The sequence below is a fragment of the Salvelinus namaycush genome, chromosome 15 (assembly GCF_016432855.1).
Source record: "Salvelinus namaycush isolate Seneca chromosome 15, SaNama_1.0, whole genome shotgun sequence".
Taxonomy (NCBI): domain Eukaryota; kingdom Metazoa; phylum Chordata; class Actinopteri; order Salmoniformes; family Salmonidae; genus Salvelinus; species Salvelinus namaycush.
This window is the reverse complement of record NC_052321.1, coordinates 24,074,500-24,094,021: the sequence shown is the minus strand read 5'-3', so window position 1 is coordinate 24,094,021 and position 19,522 is coordinate 24,074,500. Positions and strand designations below refer to the sequence as shown.

At 43.8% G+C, this 19,522-nt stretch overlaps 1 protein-coding gene across 2 annotated transcripts in view; it reads right to left on the bottom strand.

The window, feature by feature from the left end:
* Positions 1–1,684: 1,684 nt before the first annotated feature.
* LOC120060329 (inositol-tetrakisphosphate 1-kinase-like) overlaps positions 1,685–19,522 on the bottom strand; it is a 38,415-nt gene continuing 20,577 nt past the window's right edge. For both annotated transcript variants that reach the window (XM_039009543.1, XM_039009544.1), the window contains exons 4-11: positions 17,985–18,110; positions 14,456–14,573; positions 7,236–7,334; positions 6,676–6,716; positions 5,930–6,095; positions 3,919–3,986; positions 3,633–3,795; positions 1,685–3,061 (exon numbers count right to left, since the gene is read on the bottom strand). In XM_039009543.1, the coding sequence (XP_038865471.1) occupies positions 2,727–3,061; positions 3,633–3,795; positions 3,919–3,986; positions 5,930–6,095; positions 6,676–6,716; positions 7,236–7,334; positions 14,456–14,573; positions 17,985–18,110 (1,116 nt within the window). In that variant the 3' untranslated portion in view covers positions 1,685–2,726. The remainder of the gene's footprint in view (positions 3,062–3,632; positions 3,796–3,918; positions 3,987–5,929; positions 6,096–6,675; positions 6,717–7,235; positions 7,335–14,455; positions 14,574–17,984; positions 18,111–19,522) is intronic.

Here is a 19,522-nt window from a genome sequence, read left to right as displayed (position 1 = left end):
CTGGGCATGGCTTGGTTAAGACATCCTCTCCTTGGTCAATGTTTACAGGGTTGAGGATCTGTGTCCTTCACTAGGAAAGGCTTTAGGAGCATTGCTACTCAACGCTAGTCCCGGAGGGCTGCAGGTGGAATGGCTAAACTGTTTAGATTGTCAGTCATTGTCACTAGGCCGTTGGGGCTAAGTAACCTCTGTCGATTCAATTTGCTAGCCTACTTATTCTACGTACATGCTGAAGGACTAAGCCTGTGCTCAAGTAAATGCCCTATTGTTTTTACATTGAGTTGGCAGCCCTGTACTCTTTTTCTTGCACTTCAACTGGATGCTTACTAAAGGGTGAAGACAGTGGCAACTAAGCTGCTCGGTCTCAAAGTTCTGAAGATAGTTTCATTTGCCAACCAACTATTTCACTACTCGTCTGACAAACATCCATTGTTTGTTCAACTCGCTCACTCCATTTAATAAAAAAATAATTTCCCCCCATAAAATCGCTAAATAAATTGTTCTTAGGAAATGACAAAGATGTTAACATTTACATTTCAGTCAAATAGAAGTAAAAACTAAATGGTTCTCTGAACATTAGGAGCAAATTAGATGTTCTCTCTATTTTAACCTAATTTTGTGCCACCTTAAAAGGACACAGCAGCTGGACAATAGGATTCATACAGGGAGTTTGGCGTCTGTCGATACCAGCTATACAAGAGAGCGCAGCAGGTGGACTACAGGGTGTTTCACTGTTTAATAGGTGCCAGAAGTCTGTCACTAAGGCTGAAAGTAAAAACAAACAAAAATCCTTAGCATTGTAATCAAGAAACAATTAATTTAATGGTCACAAAAATAAACTTGCCAATTTAGTGTGTTCAATACCAATTGAACATACCGTTTTTAAAAGAGGCCCAGACGTTCCATTGAGTCATAATGGAGTTAGAGTTTCCTGTGTCCAGACATTTCAAGTCCATAAAACAGTACTGTGTGACAGTCAGGTTATTTTCACTAAAGCATTGGAATTCTGGAATTCTTCTTGAAAACACCCACATATACAAACGGAATGTGATCCTCATCTTTCAGCTGGAGGAGCGCAAATCAAGTTGAGAAGCAGGGACATGGACTTCTTAGTACTTGCATAAAACACCTGTATAAACCTCAACCACATCTGACATAAACACTCAAAGGCCTTTATAAACATCCATATTTAACTTGGTCACATGAACAGAGATTTTTATTTTTTTCCTTTTACTGCTGACAAATGTTTATAAATCAGGTGTGATCAAAAGGATTATTCAGGCATTTTCAGACTTTCGTGCTACATATATCTTGATATAAATAAAATATTTTCTGTTTTCTGTAGTTGTGAAGACTATGAAATTGACATGATTTTTAGTTTCTGAATAATGAAAGTTCTGAATATGTTTTATGAGTAGTGCATGACCCTAGTATGGCAACCAACAAAAACATTTCTCCATGCTGATTGTTATATACACAACCAAACTAGGACAACACTGACAGTGAAGTAGTCCAACTTTTCATTTATATAGCACTGTATCAACAGCTCGTTATAGAACCTCGGTGTCAAACTCATTCCACAGAGGGCCAAATGTCTGCCGGTTTTTAGTTTTTCCTTTCAATTAAGACCTAGAAAACCAGGTGAGGGGAGTTCCTTACTAGGGGAAAGGGGGATACCTAGTCAGTTGTACAACTGAATGCCTTCAACTGAAATGTGTCTTCCGCATTTAACCCAACTCCTCTGAATCAGAGAGGTGCGGGGGGGGTGGCTGCCTTAATCGACATTCACGTCTTTGGCGTCCGGGGAACAGTGAATTAACAGCCCTGCTCAGGGGCAGAATGACAGATTTTTGCCTTGTCAGCTCGGGGATTCAATCCAGCAACCTTTCGGTTACTGACCCAATGCTCTAAACACTAGGCTACCTGCCACCCCACTACTAATTAGTGACCTTAATTCATCAATCAAGTACAAGGGAGGAGCAAAAACCCACAGACACTCGACCCTCCGTAGAATGAGTTTGACGTGTTAGACGGTTTTGTAAAAATCCATACTGGTATGAGGATCCATACCGGTATACCTTAAAAGACGATAGATATCGCCCAGCCCTAATCTAATGTCCACCAAGATCCCAATGACTTTCTTGCAACTTTGGAAATGACAGTGGGCTCTTCTGCTTTAAGTCAGTTAGCTCAGGCAGCTGGTCCAAACCAGTGGAGGAGTATTAGAATACAGACAATCCTCTAGCCATACATCCCTTCTACCCTAACCACACATGACAGAGTGGCATTCAGACACACATCACTAGTGAGTTTAAATGCAGGAAATGTGTGAATGTGCCTGGAGCATATGTTTAATTGCCCTTTTCTTTACTGCTGCAGTCAAAGGTCAGACATGGCTAGTCCCCCAACCACCTCATGTGGACCACTTGATTAGAGATTTCACAGAGAGAAACTAAATCAGCAATTAAGCAAGCAGAGTTCCCAAAAGTTCACATTACTGTAAGTCTTATTAAACCAAATAAAAAAAATCCAAAAGGCAGAAAAGAAAAGATCAAAGACCCAATCACCATCAAGATCTACATAGAAAAAGTTGGTTTTAGATTACAGATATATTATACTTAATATCATAATTATTATGATTATTATTCATTATCGTCACCATTATCATCATCTGTTTTTGTTCGCGGTTAGAACAGGGTGGGGGCTAAGGGGGAAGAGGATGGCAGTCATTGGGAGGAAGCCTTTGTGGCTATCGTGGACACACAGTGTTGCTGGAAGTTGGGGGACATGGCTGAGTTACAGCCCAGTCTCTGGCGGGGGCCCTTCAGGTTCCCATCCCCCTCCACGATCCAGGGGCTGCTGCTGGCCTCCTTCCCCAGCATGCTGCAGCAGCCTGGGGAGTCCGGGGTCGGGGCTGTAGGCACCGTAGCGCTGGGGTTATGGCTGGATGCCAGGCTTTTGGGCTGCCCGCTGGCTGGGGGGCTGTCGGGGGAGTGAGCCTGAAGCACACTGGTGATGTGGGTCAGGAGGTCGTTGAAGAACTCTGGGACACCCTCGTAACCTGGAGAGAAGAGGGTGAGCCTTGAGACATGGCTTACCGATGCTTATATCCCACCTCCAATACAGAGGGCAGCTGATGGTAAAAGTACAGTAGAGGTAAATGAATGAAAGACTAAAGAATAAAATTGTCTTGTAGTTATTTTAGGACTTCTTGCTTGTATTTTGACTGCCTAGCTTCTGTCCTTGAGGCACAAAGGGTGAATGTTTGGGAGAGTAGGGATTAGCTCAGTACCATTCTCCTCACACTCCAACCGTTAAAGGTGGCAACAGAATGCAACCCGAGAACAGTGTTACCATAGCGACGGCCCTAGTCAAGAGAGGCATGCTAGACTCGCCTCTGAGCATGCTCAATGCTCATTTAAGACTGCTGGTGACATCATTGTTGAGCTTACTCTCTTCGAGACACCTAGTCTCCATCTCCAAGCAAGACCATGTCACGCAGGCTATCAATGCCTTAAAGCAATCTCTCAAAGATTTGAAATGACATACTGGTAGAGATGGTAAAACTGAGTATGAATGACAGAAAAACACATCTACTCCTATTCCCTACGGCAGAGGAACAAACCACTCACCAGGGAATGCATTGATGTCGATGACGGCGTGTTGGCCCGTGAGGTTGTTGATGATGACGTCGATGCCAAACAAGGACACGCCCAGCGCCTGTCGCAAGGACCTGGATAGCGCTCTGATGACATCATCACTGGGTGGCTGGGACACCCCCTCCACGTTGTCCCTCTGTGGCAGGAAGAAGACTAAGTCTGAGTCTACTGAACTAGGAGCATTTAATAACACTGGTTTTAAACAGATATAGGTGATATGATTTTTATGATTTTAAGTATGTTAATGTATTGCACTTACAGAGGTCAGGTCTGAAGAGGACTCTGGCTTTGATACATTATGACTGTTGAAGAAAATTGCTTTTCTGTCTGTAATGGAGAAAACATGTACTTTAGTCAGATAACACATTACATCTACTGAACTATTTGTTATGGGTGTACAGTTCTCATCTCAGGCACTAGGAGGTAGCAAAAACTCATTTGAGCGACAAATGTCCAGCAAAGTCCACTGGTTGATGGAAACAAAGGCACAGGAGCAGCCATAAACAATGAATGAAGTGGTACCAGTATCACATTCAACTTCAAGTGCACTAATGGGAAGATTCCGCGCAATAAAAAATAGACAGTGATGTTAACATAAAATAAATTCTAGGCTTGCGTATATTAGCTGCCGTTGGCCTTGCGTGCATATGTCCTTAAGATTACTTGACCAGAAATCCCATGAATAATATTCTTGTTTGAGTGTTAGAGGAGTGCTCTATTCCCTCCAACAAGCATGCAAGATCCATTCATTCTTCACATTGGTTGATACAGACAGTGGATATGTATCAATTATGCTCAATTATCTTAACCATCTCTAATCATTATAAAAACAAACACTAAAGCCAAAGTAAAGCCTAATGATGAAGAATTTGGATGATTTAACACATGAAAATAAACTCAATGTCTGGCAAAAAAAGACATATCTTACGCACACAACTCCTACTTGTAATGGTCATACATCACTCCATTTCAATGGCCTTAATAAACTGAGTGTACTAAACGTTACGGACTCGTTCCATGACAGACTGACCAGGTGACAGCTATGAACCCTTAGAGGTCACTTTTTAAATCCACTTCAAACTGCAATGCTTCTGGGTTTTTCACGCTCAACGGTTTCAAGAATGTTTTGTACACAATGTATATCCCCATTACCAGTCATGTAGCTGGTAATAGGGATATGGCTGGTAATTTGGTCTGACTCAGCGCAGGGATTTCCCTCAAGCAAAAACAGACAGATTGATTTCCAGCCCTACCCAATGTAAAGGGAGTAATCCATTTGTCTTGTTAGAACCTCGCTACAAGGCACACATTTGTAATCATTAACACCAAGCGATGGCTTTATAAAGGAGAGGGAGAGGAAGGATTGAAGTAAAGCAGGACTTTGTCCGAAACGAGCCCAGGGCCTCGAACTACCAGGGTGTGGTAATACTGGAAGCGTTAGCTACACAAATCATTCCCAGGAAAGCTGAAGGAAAGACCCCTAGGCACATATCACCTCTGCTGGGAGCGTGGGCGGTGGGATGGGACCTTATCTTCTCCTGACACCAGGCCCTCTTTCACAACACTGAGGTGCTTAAACACCCAACCCCTCTCTCCTTACCTAACCCAGTCCTCCCTTCTCTACCTCCCATTGTTTATAATCCATTTTGTCTGCTCTATACAGATTTGTTTTAAATCTGGACAACGCCCTGGCCAATGCCCTGGACGGCACGCTGTGTATACAGTAGCATAGGTGTGGTGCGTGTGTGACCGGTCGGGGCACTTTACTGCATATGTTCACTGTGCTGCAGCACACAGGGATGACCCTAGTCTCTTTCAGAAGGTAAAAGACAACGATTCCGCTGAAGCCCAGACTGGTTTGCATGAGGGCTTTTACTGTAGTGGATGCAAATGGTGCAGCTTATTCTGTCAGGGCAAAGGTCCACATTCAGATTACTTCAGCCTAATCAATGCTCCGATTGCCTCATGACGTTTGGTATCGAAAACAACTGGTTGCCATACAGGAATAAGATATCAATCTGACTGTACACCACGCTCTTCCTCTAGAGGATGAAATCAAAGAAAAAACAAGTTGACCAACATTTATAAACAACCAAATCCATTGCACTCCCTTTTTTTTTTTTTAAAGAGAGTGGGAGTCCAGTCTTAAAGATGTTTAAAAGCCTTGAGGTATTTTATTGGGCCTGTTAGGAGGACAGCAGGGCTGTAGGCTTTCCTCAGCATGGCACGCTGTGTGCCCATAAATAGACAGTCTCCTGGGTCCTCCTCACCTGCTGGTCCAGCGGGGAAGTTCTTGAGGGAGGGTCTCTCCACCAGTGTGTAGGACTCCCCCACCACAAACACCTTGTAGAGCACCGCGTTGTGGTTGATGAAGCTCTGGATCACACACGGAGGCTTCACATCCTTCAGGTCCTCCTCACTGAAGATGATGGCCATCTGTGGAGAGGGAGAAGAGGTCATCAATACAGTTAATCTCATTTCATTCATAAACGTGTCCATATACCATAACATTCATCCAGCCCGTTTCCACAGACTTGACTGGTTCAATGACATACACATATATGAATGTTGACCATATGGGCGGACGGAGAAGCGGCTATTGATTGGGCTGACAGAGAACTGTACATTGTTTGATGTGTTAAATGATTATTTAGTTAGAGACACTAATGGATTACAGGGATTTAGCTAACGATCGAGGGTTTGATTAATCTGTGACCCTAAGCGCAGGTTGCCTAGCTGTTAAGAGCGTTGGGCTAGTAACCGAAAGGTCTGGTTCGAATCCCTGGTGTAAAAAGGTGTAAAAAAAATATCTGCAGTTCTGCCCTTGAGCAACACAGTTAACCAACAACTGTTACCCAGGGGATGATGACGTGGACATCGATTAAGGCAGCCCCCCGCACCTCTCTAATTCAGAGGGGTTGGGTTAAATGCGGAAGACACATTTCAGTTGAATTACATTCCGTTGTTTAACTGACTAGGTATCCCCCTTCCCCACCATGACCCTGGTGGCTCTTACCTCGTGGGAGTTGGTTCCATGGGCTACTCGTGTTTTGCAAACTGAGAGATGGAGGGAGAGGAAGAAGAACAGGTTGAAAATGCTTGTGAGGAAACCACACTTCCCCAATGACATCCGTGTTGAGAAAAAACATGACCGTCACAAGATGACAGCGGGTTATTTTTACACTGACCACAACTTTCAAAACCCCCTCTCCATAAATGGATGTCAGCAGAAAAGAAAGCTTGGTAAATTGGACATACAAGGTGGCTTAAAAATAGCGGAGGGTTATAAAATAATTAAGCTAAAAATTAACTTCCAGAAGTTAAACCAAGATATTTATAGTTCAACACTGAAAAGTAATATCAGGATTAAACCACGCCACTCTCCTAAATAATAAACTAATTGCTGTGTAGCTAATGTGTGGATACTAAAACCAGTGTTTGGCAGTTTCCCCCTCACTACAAATTGTTTCCTAATGTCAACCCCTACAAAGCTAGGAGGAGGAAGGACCCTGTGTAATCATCTGGGTCAAGTGACAATTCCTCTTCCTCTATCAAACAGGAAAGGGAGGGACTTACTAAATGGGAAAGTGAGTCCATGCTTCTCAATCTTCTCCAGTGTATCTGGACCACACTCTGTGTTCAGAACCATGAACGGGGGAGAGCAGATTCTCTCATCTAGTGAGGAAGGGAGATGAAGAGAGGGAGGGGAGACAGAAGAAGGAAAGGATATGAGTAAGAGAGTAGGAACTAGGAACTAGGAAGGAAAACCCCATCTTAATATCAGTGAATCTGTTGAAGGAAAAAAATCCCTAAGCATGTCATTCAGAAGTCCTTCTTTGTTTCAGCCTGACTATCCAAGAACAGACTCTCACGCACACAGAAACTCAAAACACACTGACTGACGTATTCTCTCAGATGGCTAGTTTTTTAAAATACCTGTGACGCCAAACATACCCTACTCACACAGCCAAAACACCGACGAGAGCTACTTGTCATCTGATAACAGAGGCAGAAGGCCATCCAATTTTAGACACACATACACAAACACACCACCTGTGTGCGTGTCAGTACCCTGTCGTCACTCCCTTCCTTTATACAGTTGGATTAGAGAACCCAAAAACACACAGCTGCCACCTGAGGGAGGAGCAGAGGAGGTAGAGAGGAGAACAGGCTCCTGTTCAAATAAATAAATAAGGAAGCTGCCAACCCTGTCTGGCCTGCTCCGCCCAGAGACGCCACAGCACCAGACAACACATAGGTAAGGACCAGACAGAAAATAACAAAGACTACTAGACCGACAGACAACATACACCGGACAAGTCCACAGCTCTTCCAAAACCAGACAGGTGTACATACAGTACATGCACAGTACACATACTCAGGATGGGAGTGCTTGTCACAGACTGTGTAGCACTTTGGAGAATCGAATCAGAGCTTCATTCTCATTGTTTACATAGTGGCCTGCAGCGGTGGCTGTTTCTCCATCTCCTCTCATAAGACTTGAAGTAAGAGGTTCTACCATCCCAGGATATGACGGACAAACATCCTGCAGGTAGAACACAGTAAATCTGACCTCGTGTAAGCCGTTACAGGGCTCCAGACTAACGTTTTCCCCTGGTGGCACCAGTCCATTTTTTTGAACGCACCAAAAATGTTCTCCTGGCGTAACGCAATAGAACAAAGTCGTCATTTTTTAAAAGTCATCCACGGTGGTTTATTGAAAAAAATACTACGGAGTGATTATAGTATGATTAAATAAAAAATAAAAAATTGTCAAACATGTCCAAGCAGGAATGTATGATTGAAGTATTTTTATGTGCAAGATAAACCAGTGATTCCCATGAATTTTGGGTTGACAATTAGGCTTTTGTTGCTATATTTTTCTGTCAAAATAGGGATCCAGAATATTCTGATTTTGCAAATGGCCAATGTGCAGCTCGCGTGAGCCACATCTCAGACATACCAGAAACATCCGTTACTTCAAAAAAAGATGTTCATAATATGATAATAATACCCCTAATAAAGCTGAAACCCTCCTCTCTTCAGCTAGAAAACAGCATACCTGTTTTCAAAACTGTGTTAGTGTTTTACCCACAACTTATTTTGAAATAACGCATTTCTCTCACCCTCTTAATAGAGTCCACAGCTGGAGGGAGAGGGAGTGGGCCACAGAAGCCAGACGGCCACAGCAAAACGGGCACTGCAGGGGCAGGGTAGGCTCTTTCATGGCAGAAATTAAAGCACTTTATTTTAGGTGTACTGTTCGACCAAATCATAGTTTTAACTTGCACAGCCAAGTCAAAGGGTCGCAAAATGTGACTAAATGGTCACAGTCTGGAACTCTGCTATATTAAAGTTCTGGGGCTCTGCAGTAATTTCCTGGGTATCGGAGATAAGGCAGCTCGTTTGACACAGAAAATCAGTGTCGGGGCCAAAACAAGCGCTGGCATATTGCTGCTGATGACAAAAACACAACAGAAACACTACAGTGTTTGTGTTGTGTGGGCAATGTGATGTCGGTGCTTCCGGTGAGTTGTGCTGAGGTCAGGAGAAACCCACAGGACTCTATTTCACTGGCTAGTGGCTACACCACTGAACAGCTGCTGAGCTGTGGTCGCAGATAGGCTGCACAGACACACAGCTCAATGATCACATTGTGGATGTGGAGAGCATACATCAAAGACAGAAAAGGTAGAGACAAATCTCACTTTCTGGTTCATACACAGTCAATTAACTATATTCTTTTCATAGGTAAACAGCTTCATTTATCCACCATCTTTACATACACTACACAAGATGACTTGCGCTTCAGACCAGTCAGGGAGTGATCGCCCAGGCAGTCATGAGCAGCTGACTCAGGAGGGGAGGGGTGATTGGAGGAAGTAGGGGGATCACCAAGGTGTCAAAGCCATGGGTCCGCTTCCCATATTGCCAGCCCAGTTGTTCAGCATGAGATTGGCTACATTACATATAGGTCCAATCACAATCCCCTAATACGGATAGGGTAGGTTCTTATCAAAACAAACCTTAAAAACAGGCTGTCTTTTGTTAGAATAATCAACAAAAAGGAAGCAATAAATCACCAACAGAACATTTAATAACAATAGAAGGATCAACTTAACGAATACAAGTTAAAAGAAATGCGTAAGTATAGAATGCTTTCAGATTGATTTTAAGGTAGCTAAACATACAACATTAAAATAACCTAGGCACAAACATCACTTGATTGTTAATACAAGACAAAATGTGATTGTGCTCCTTAACTTGTATTTGTCTGTGGTGCTCCTGTTCTGTCAGTGGCTATCAATGGAGACGTGGCAGCAGCCTAGGAGTGTGGCGTGATGAGTGAGACAGAGGCCTGGAGGGTTTACCCATCACCCAACTGAGCTGAGCTCGGAATTCACACTCACACTGCTGTTGTTGTGGGAGGGGATAGTGATGTCGGACTAACGTCACTCAAAAACAATCCAAAGACCCAACATGTATTTTAACTGTGAGAACAAAAACTGACTTTAAATCCAAAAAGACCGCCATCACATGTTCCCATACCTGTGGATCGTGACTTGAGCAAAAAAAAAAAAAAAAAAAAAAAAAGGCCATTTGGAAGCATCAGGCCCAGATAAAGAGAGACCAGAGAGGATATGAGGATGGTGAGTGAAGCACACGGTCTGTATGTTATGCGTTGGTGTCGTGCTTGGCCCTGGCCGTTTGGCTCTGAGTGCAGGGGATCAATCTCCTCCTCTGTCTAAACACTGTGTGCACTCAGCAGACGTTTACGGGACGTCAGTCCGACTCGAGGCAGACAGCATACACCACTGGCTGGCCTGACGCTGTGGAACCCCTCAGAGTTTGGGGATCTGGAGTAGGACAGTACTATACCAGACCCAATACTACCATGACAAAACACCCAATTAAAATGAGAGATTCTCATCTTAAAAGGATGTTATCAATAGGGTTTGATCCTTAAGGGAAAAAACCCGACAGTCTTAAGGAGGCCTGGCTGATTGGAATGTTCATACCGGACACTGGTGAACTCTTTCTATAAAGGCAAGCAGCCACAGGTGAAACTGACCTTCACATTTTCTTTGCAAAAGTTATTATCAGCATTATCAAAGGATTACCAAGTAGGCCTATACTGGTACAAGTCCAGTGTTAACAGTAGATTGAAATCTAAATGTTGCTATTTAAGGCTACATTCCTAGTATTACCAGCTCCTCTTCTATTCCCTTGCTCAGAGCCAAACCAGGGATGTTTTCAATATTTCAAATTGAACTCCAAACTCTGTGTGCCCTGCAAGTAAACCCATAATTCTCCATATCCCGCTGTAAGGAGTTTACAGTAAAAATAAAATGATCCATTAATCTGTGAGAGAACAACATCTTCAACACGGCGTCGTAGAGCACCTCCGCTGACGTCTTGATTCACTTCATCTGATCAATCAAACAGGTCCATAAAGGAACAGTGAACTGCTTTGAAGGCAGTCTTTATGTAAGCAAGGCAATCAATCTTAGTGGTTTTTAATTCAGCCCATGCTGACTAATCTGTGCTGGGGATGGGCTGGGCCTGGATGTGTCTGTGCGGTCCTCAGCAGTCCCTCCACAGCTCTTTTTCTTTCATCTGATGAGCCTTTGTATAAATATTGACTTCTTGCATCAGCAGGACACTTGTTATTGTTGGTCGCGTTTGAACCACAGAAACATAGGATTTATGTGGACACCAAATACTCCCCACATAACAAAGCACTACCATAGTCTGGTTAAACAAATACCTCAAGAGTCTGGTTCAGTTTGATTCCACAAAAACATCTGTTCATTTAAGGGTGTCCTAGTCACAGTCCCTTTCTTTTGAAGTGGAAAAGAAATACCAAGACGAAGAGCACCCTGAATGAGATCCTTCACGCTGTACAGCCTGACGACTGTTGCCATCTTTACAAACACCAAGTGAAATATCGAGGCAGCAATGCTGACTTCTAAACGGAAAAGAGTGGATTCCACCACCTAAAGTAAACAACCGCCCTGCCAAAACAGACTTCGACAACACTCTGGAAAGCTGATGAGCAGAACAATGAGTCATGTGGTGTAGAGGAGACTAATGGAACCAGGAGGACTAACCCCTGTGTAGTTAGGCAAACATTTCACAGGGCTGTCTACTGATCTCCAGGTACAGTTATAGAAGTTTAACATGTATCAGCTTACACACAAACAAGCACAAAGCTCTAGTGTTTCCTCCCATTGAGTACTATTCTCAGCCACTCAGGCAGCCCTCTGACCATGGCAGGCTCTCCGCAGCCTCTGGTACTGGGCAGCCAGCACTGCACTGGGGCTACATGGTCTCCACTGATAAGGAGGAGGAAGTGGCCGTGCCAGAGTGTGCACTTTGGACTTTCCACTCTCATTACAACCAAACAGGAAGAGGAGAAGAGGTTTCACGCCAGACAAAATCTGTCCACCAAAATAAGATCACGAAGTGAGGAATTTTTTTGTAGAGGTCCATGAGTGTCAAATTTGGTGAACAAAAAATGTAATTCCTAATTTGCTACATGAGGCTTATTTGGTCAAACAGAAGTTCCGTAATGGTTCGGTTGTTACGAATGCATTGATAAGTAGACGCACCAACTGTACATCGGCGTTGTGCCTGTTGTTCACACGCGCATCTGCCATCTCATTGGCTAGAATGGTCCCACCTGATCTTGCCTCCACCTTCGACATGTATTTAATTTCCATTGTTAGAGCGATCACAACTATCTTGTCAATATAATAGAGAATCTTTGCTACAACAACAACCCTCCCCTCCATGCTCCCACCAGCACCAGCCATGGTTGTTGACGACTAGCGCTGAGTCATTTCAGGTCACTTTGGTTTCGGCTCGATAATAAAATAAATAAATCACGGTTTTCTGTAAAAATTTTTTTACATTAATTGCATTGTGCATTATGTGCATTATGTGGGTTACATGTTGTAACACTGAATAAAACAATTAATAAAAGTCCCATGGTGGTAATGACTGACCATTACGGCATAATTTATTCACATTACTTTAATCAAAAATTTGTTTTATTTGATGACTGTCATTTCATCTCTATAGCGCTGCTGCCTATGCTGTCTGAATCACAATTTTAGTAGTTCTTCGAAATAAATAAGGCATACTTTTATGACTGCTGAATACCAACTATCAATCACTTAGCTCATATATTTTCGGGCTCGCGAAGCAACTGCTTTCCATCCCTCTCGATCAAGTGTTCACTCTTCTCTCAGTGACTGCTCCTCACAGAGCTGACAAGTTAAAGCAGCCGCGCGCAAAGGATTATGGTCATTGTAGTTAATTACCACTTTTATGCACTAAACTATGTAGAATATTGGCCTGTTGGAAACTACAATTCCCTACATCGCACAGTTCAGACTTGATCTGATTTCTCTCTAAATAAACTGCACATCGAGCTAAATGGAATTCTAATAACTTAACCGACGGTCAATTAGTAAAAAAACTAAAGAATAACCTACATTTCGGTTAATCGCTCAGCACTATTGACTACAGAAACACTTTAATTCACGATCAAACAGTTTTCTTCTTGTCATGTTGTAATGCGATCTGACGGTTTATATTTCAACATCCCAGTCCAACCTTCCAGAATCTTCTGGGTGAAAAGTACAGCATCAGGAGTATTCAAAAGGTTCACCACTTCAGTCACTCAATAGCAGATGCATCACATCATTATAGCAGGCCCCTTATCCAACCATGTCCGATGAGTAAGCCCCCCCCCCCCCCACCACATAGTCGTGTGAACCCATAGGACACACAGAGGCTTTCCTAAATTCAGACAGCTTACAGACCTTGTTACATAACCACCAACATGTCTATTTGGGAGAAAAAAACTGCAATTTTCGGTGTTCTATTTTAAGCAACTGACGCCACTTTACATTCGGAGACATCACGGATCTATTCCTCTGACCCAGGGTTACACTGAATCATTCCATGTAGCTGAACATGCCACCCACAAGCACTGCACAACTACACACGTGTACAGTACACGTCACACACAAAAAATGTGTACTCAAGAGGGCACACATGCGCACACACACTCTTTCAGTCTCCGTCTCTCTCTCCACCTGCACGCACTCCACCTGGTGCGTGCGAGTACAGAAGTGTAATGGCTCCAGGTTTATGTCCCATGCCATGTTCTCAGTAAATGAACAGCAGATGAGTCACATGTGTGTTTACAGTAGAGAAAAGCTCTGTTGTTAATGTGCCATCATTCCACTGCTCTGCTCCAGTCTCTGGACCCAGACAGGCTACACAGCCAGCCCACTGGGGACCATATGGTTCCTGTGACAGAAGATCTAGGTGCTGCTGGCCTGCTGGATGACAGCCTCCTCTAGCTAATACAGCTTTAGTCCATCACTGGAACCAATACACACTCTGGTAGAGGCAGGAGCCAGGTTCACTAGGGGTTCACAGAGGGGAGAGAGGAAGGATGGTGCTGTCGTAGTGAGAGTTATGCTCCTCTAGTGCCTGCATAAAGCACCTGGTAGGAAGCACAACATGATATTATTGAACTACAGGGTGACACGATCCACCGCTGAAATACGTCACACCACCATCTCCTGGTCACTGTCTCAGAAACTAAATCAAAACGATTTGTTATCACAACCAATCCTTGACACAACAGATAACTCACTCAAATTCCCACAGACACTCCTATGGGATCTTTTGCGGTCTAGGACTGGCAGTGGCACTGGGGATATTGGGAGTTAAATCATACCAGTGCGAGGCAGTGCCAGTGTTGCGTGTGTGGCTACCTTGCATGCAGTCCTCTATCCTGTGGATGAGCTGGTAGGACTTGCAGCGGTCCAGCAGGGTCCTGATGGCTGGGAGGGGATCCAGCACGATGGTCTCAGGGTGGGCCTCAATGTAGTCCTGAAAGGAGGCGCCACACACACACGGGAGATTATGAGGGAGCACACATCATAGCTAATGTAGGCAGTCTGGACCCTGTGCAACACTTATACCTCACAGTAGGACAGGGCTCATGTGTATTTCCATTTTGGTACCCTGCTCATTCCTTCATGTCCACTGTGTTGTGGTGTGTCATCACTGTGCCCTGCATGGCAGGCTGTTAGGTCAGCGTGAGGTTTCCTGATTTATATAACCACACCCCCATCTCTCTATCCTCCTCGTCTCTACACTCCATCCTCCTCTCCAAGCCATCTCCCTCCTCCATCTCCCACTCTCTCCACTTTCACCTCTCTGCACAGTCCTTCTTCCTGCCAGCCTGTCATCATGTCAGTCTTTTAGCTACTCTTCAACACTGGCAGATGCTTTGGCCTAAACATTATGCAAAAGAGTCAACCCCCCCCCCCCCCGACAGTGAAATCTCATTTTTCCGTAAATACATTTTTAGACAAAGGCAAAGAGGTCTAATGTAGCCTAACAAACATACATGCACACACACACAGGAACAAAAATGACTGCCTACACAATCTATTTTCCTTGAGACTGAACATCCATCTGTGGAGTGTGACTCCTGCCAGCGTTGATCAAAACAGTAGTGTGGTTACATAAGACAAACATGTTGCCATCAAAAACTAAAGCCAAACCAATCTTCCAGTGGTTTAAAAGAACTGACAACTCCTCTGAATTTTGGCCATCAATTTGCTAAAATAAAATATATAAAAAATGTCCTACAAATGTGTGTGAGAGAAAAAAGGGTGGGACAGACAGTGGATTCCTCCATGGGGATTTGAGTGTGGCAGAGTGTGCTAGGTAATAATGGAGAAAGACATAAACCTACAGGTAGCTGCCATAATAAAAGGAAACACTTTCGTAAATGAGGGTTCTGACGGCTCTTATGGTGTGGGGTGCATTTCCTGGCATGGTTTAGGTCCTCTCAACCCATTAAGGCGACCACATGCTTCCCAGCTGAAACAGCTCCGAAGACTTTGTCCATATATGACGACATTCGGGTACACATTTTTCTTCTTCAAGGCAAGCCAAAATCGGTAGCCGAAGTCTATGCCACTTCATTTGTGCTTGGTCAACAGTAAGGATTCTTCATAAAAGTCTGTTGTCATTCAACGAGAGACTGCTCGTTTACATGCACATTTTTTCACTGAAATACCTCAAACATCTCAGCTAGATGTAAAATTGCACGACTAAGATCTCATCAGCAAAAAGAGTCAAAATTAAATGACAGATTTCTTGAGTCATTTTAGATCAATTTTGATTATGAGGAAGTGTATACTGTACACTATGGTGTCTCAAAATGGACAAACGGTACTATTGCCGCTTTTTAAACGTTTTTCAAGCGAAGGTCTTAAGGGAGTACGAGAGCACACTCGTTGGTGTAGGCGCCAGAGAGCAAGGTAAACACCAATAAATACACAGCCATTCTGAGCGATCACTTTCAACCTATGGTAAAGCATTTCTATCCTGATAGGAGTGGTCTCTTCCAGGATGAAAATGCCCCCATCCACAGGGTACAAGCGGTCACTGAATGATTTGATGAGCATGAAAACCATGTAAAACATATGCCATGGACATCCAGCCACCAGATCTCAACCCAATTGAATTCTTAAGGGAGATTCTGGAGTGGCGCCTAAGACAGTGTTTTCCACCACCAACAGAACATTTTCTGGTGGAAAAATGGTGTCGCATCCATCCAATAGAGTTCCAGACTCTATGCCAAGGTGCAGTGAAGCTGTTCTGACTCGTGGTGGCCCAACACCCTTTTAAAACACTATGTTGGTGTTTCCTTTATTTTGGCAGTTAACTGTACATTTGCAAATGAAACAGGCCAACATATTAATTATGTATAACCCAATTCATAGGCCTATACTTGAAGGCCACGCAAGTCCAAGTGTTTATTGATGGTATTCTTCACAATCAACAAGCACTAGCTGTGTTTGCCTGTTTTGCAATAGAAGGCAGTTGTGGTATTTCCCCCTACTAGTCCTCTAAGGAAAAGAATACCACATTCACCTAAATCCACAGGATATGGTTGATGCCCTTTAAGATGTAAACAAAGCCTTGCACAGTTAGAGAACATCTAATTCAGTTATAGTCAAAAGAAGGTATGCAAACTATCGGGCTACGTTTCCACAATGAAGTCCTCATTCCCTAAACTACAGGATGCAGTGACAGTTCTGATTTAATGCTGTTTATTTCCATGCCACTGAATGACGGACTGACTAAATGCAAGGCTATATGTGACGTTCACTGGCAGGGTCAAAGTTAAATTCTAATCTCCCTGAAAGAAAACCTGCCCGCCAACTGCTTGTTATATTGCTGCGTAGCGTCTCTGATAGCAATAATTACTATGCCTTCACACAGCAAGATGGGGATATTCTGAGTCATAAAATACCTACAGGAGGGAGTGGAGATCAAATCAACAGTTGTTAAGCAACCCTCCCTTTCAACCATCCTAGTCATCTGCAACCAAGATCGATATCATTTCAAGAGGTGGGGTCCTTGACTGGCTCTACTGACAGGTACAACAGGCTTGAAGAAGAGGACTGGCCACCCCTCAGAGCCTGGTTCCTCTCTAGGTTTCTTCCTAGGTTCCTGCCTTTCTAGGGAGTTTTTCCTAGCCACCCTGCCTCTATATCTGCATTGCTTGCTGTTTGGGATTTTAGGCTGGGTTTCTGTATATATCACTTTGTGACATCAGCTGATGTAAAATAAAAAATAAAAATAAAATTTAATACATTTGATTGATTGATCCCCACTTAAAATGGCATAAAAGAAAGGAACTGAACATTGCGTGCTGATGTGACATTAAGATTAATATATAAACAAATCTGAGAAGCATTTTGTTCTGTTGATTATCTGTCCCTTTTGAACATCCCCATCTTTCCTTTCCAAATAAGCAGTCAACAGCAGCGTAGTCTCAGTCCCTGGCAGTGAGGATGGCGTGACTGCGTGACTCTGCACACGACAACAGCAGAGCCCTCTGAGTCATCCAGAGACAGAGGAGGGGGAGGGCGAGAAAAGGGTGGCATGGATGGAGACCGCATCTAACACCTTTTAAAGCACTGCCAGATCGATCCACACAAGAACAAACACACAGCAACCATCACCACACACACCTCACACTTCAAAACGCATTCATTTCAAACTGTTCCCACTAAGATGAGACACAAAATGAGTGCACAACATTCACAACACAGGCTGTTCCTGTGAGATACAGAAATACATGACCACTTCCCCCTCTAATTAGCAAAACCACTTTAATTACCAGACGTGTTGTAGTGGTGAAATCTGTCTGTGGTGTTGTGGAATCATAGACTGTTGGCTGTTGTAACTCAGGCCCTCCCTCCCTCCCTCCCTCACCTGCACTCTCTGCACCAGCAGGACTGACTGGGTGTCGTTCTGGTCAGCCTCCAGGATCAGATCGGTCAGCTTGTGGATGATGACGTCTAGGGGACCTTGCTCCTCCAGGGGCTGGCTCAGGTCCAGCTGGGAAGACACGGGAGAGGTCAGGGTTAGAGGTCAACAAGGAAACATAAACAAGGAAAGCTACTGTACTACCACTATAGCCATAACCACTGTCTTTTTGTTTTGTATGTTTTTGGTCACACTCTTGCTAAACAATGTAAAATGATGCAGCAGGGGGTGTTTCCTTCCTGCAGAGATACAGAACTAGCTCTGCCTCAACAGGCATAGAGTTATAGGATAGGTCTGGCTGCTGTGGTCAGTAGTGTACTGTAGGTCGATACTGGTGTTGTGTGGGGGAGTTGTGTGGGTCAGCACATATACCCAGAGGACGGACACCCAAGCACACACTCACCCTCTCCAGAAGAAGTGACAGGCTTTGGGGCACAACGGTCACTCTTCTACTGGGCTACAGGATGTGTCCAAATCACAAGGAGCCTCTATTGTGATCTAAGCTGAATGGATCCACTGTGGTGTGAGGGAGGGAGGGGTCAATGTGGGGGAGAGAGACCGTATGTACGGGTGTGTATTCTGATTATCTAAATCTCCGGGTGTGTGTGCTTTAGACCGTACCCTTTTCTAAGACCCTTTTGTCAGCATGTCTGAGTCCCCATTATGTTTGTATGCAACTGTATGCCTGCTTGTGTGTGTGTGTGTGTGTACTTCAGTAGGCTCGTCTCCAGCAGAGGGGCCATGCATTTCTGAACTGAAGAAACGGCTCACTGATAGATAGTGAAGGGCTATTTTGATACACACAAATCAGCAAAAAACTAAAGTCAGACTGAGTCCAGAACTGTCTAATACAGCAAGGCCGAGCATGCTCTTTCTTTCCTATAATTAACGATAGGCATTTAGCAGACTAACAGCAATACTTGCTAAATGCAAAAATAACATGCAAATAAATAGGCCTACATGGTATGGAATGACCGTTACGTTACACTTTACTAAATCTATTAGTACAGTAAAATGGGTGTACGGCATTGGCCTTACACAGGAGGAGGATTTCCCCCCAGGTACCGGACTGGTCAAGCATTCTGCACTAGACAAGAACACTGCCCGTCTTCTATATCTGCGTGTACACAGGTAGCACATTTGTGATAAGGAGCACATTGGAAGGCATTGAGTGGGTTGAAAGCATTATGGGGGCTAGATGTCTTTAAAAGGGAGCGTTAGACCGTTATCACTCATTATCACCCACTTTTTCAGTAACTGGAGATGTGTCAATAAAATACATTTAGCTAGCAGAGCTAGTTCAAGCAGCTGGTTCATCTGAGTCATTTGTGTTCAGTATGGGATCAAAATAAAGACACCTTAACAGCACACAGTGGGTCAGTCAGACAGGTGAACAATAACGTTCAACACAGAGAGATGTGAAAATGTAAAAGCTGCTGAACACTAGCATGGTCTGGCAGTGTAGGGAAGAGGACAGGTCTTAT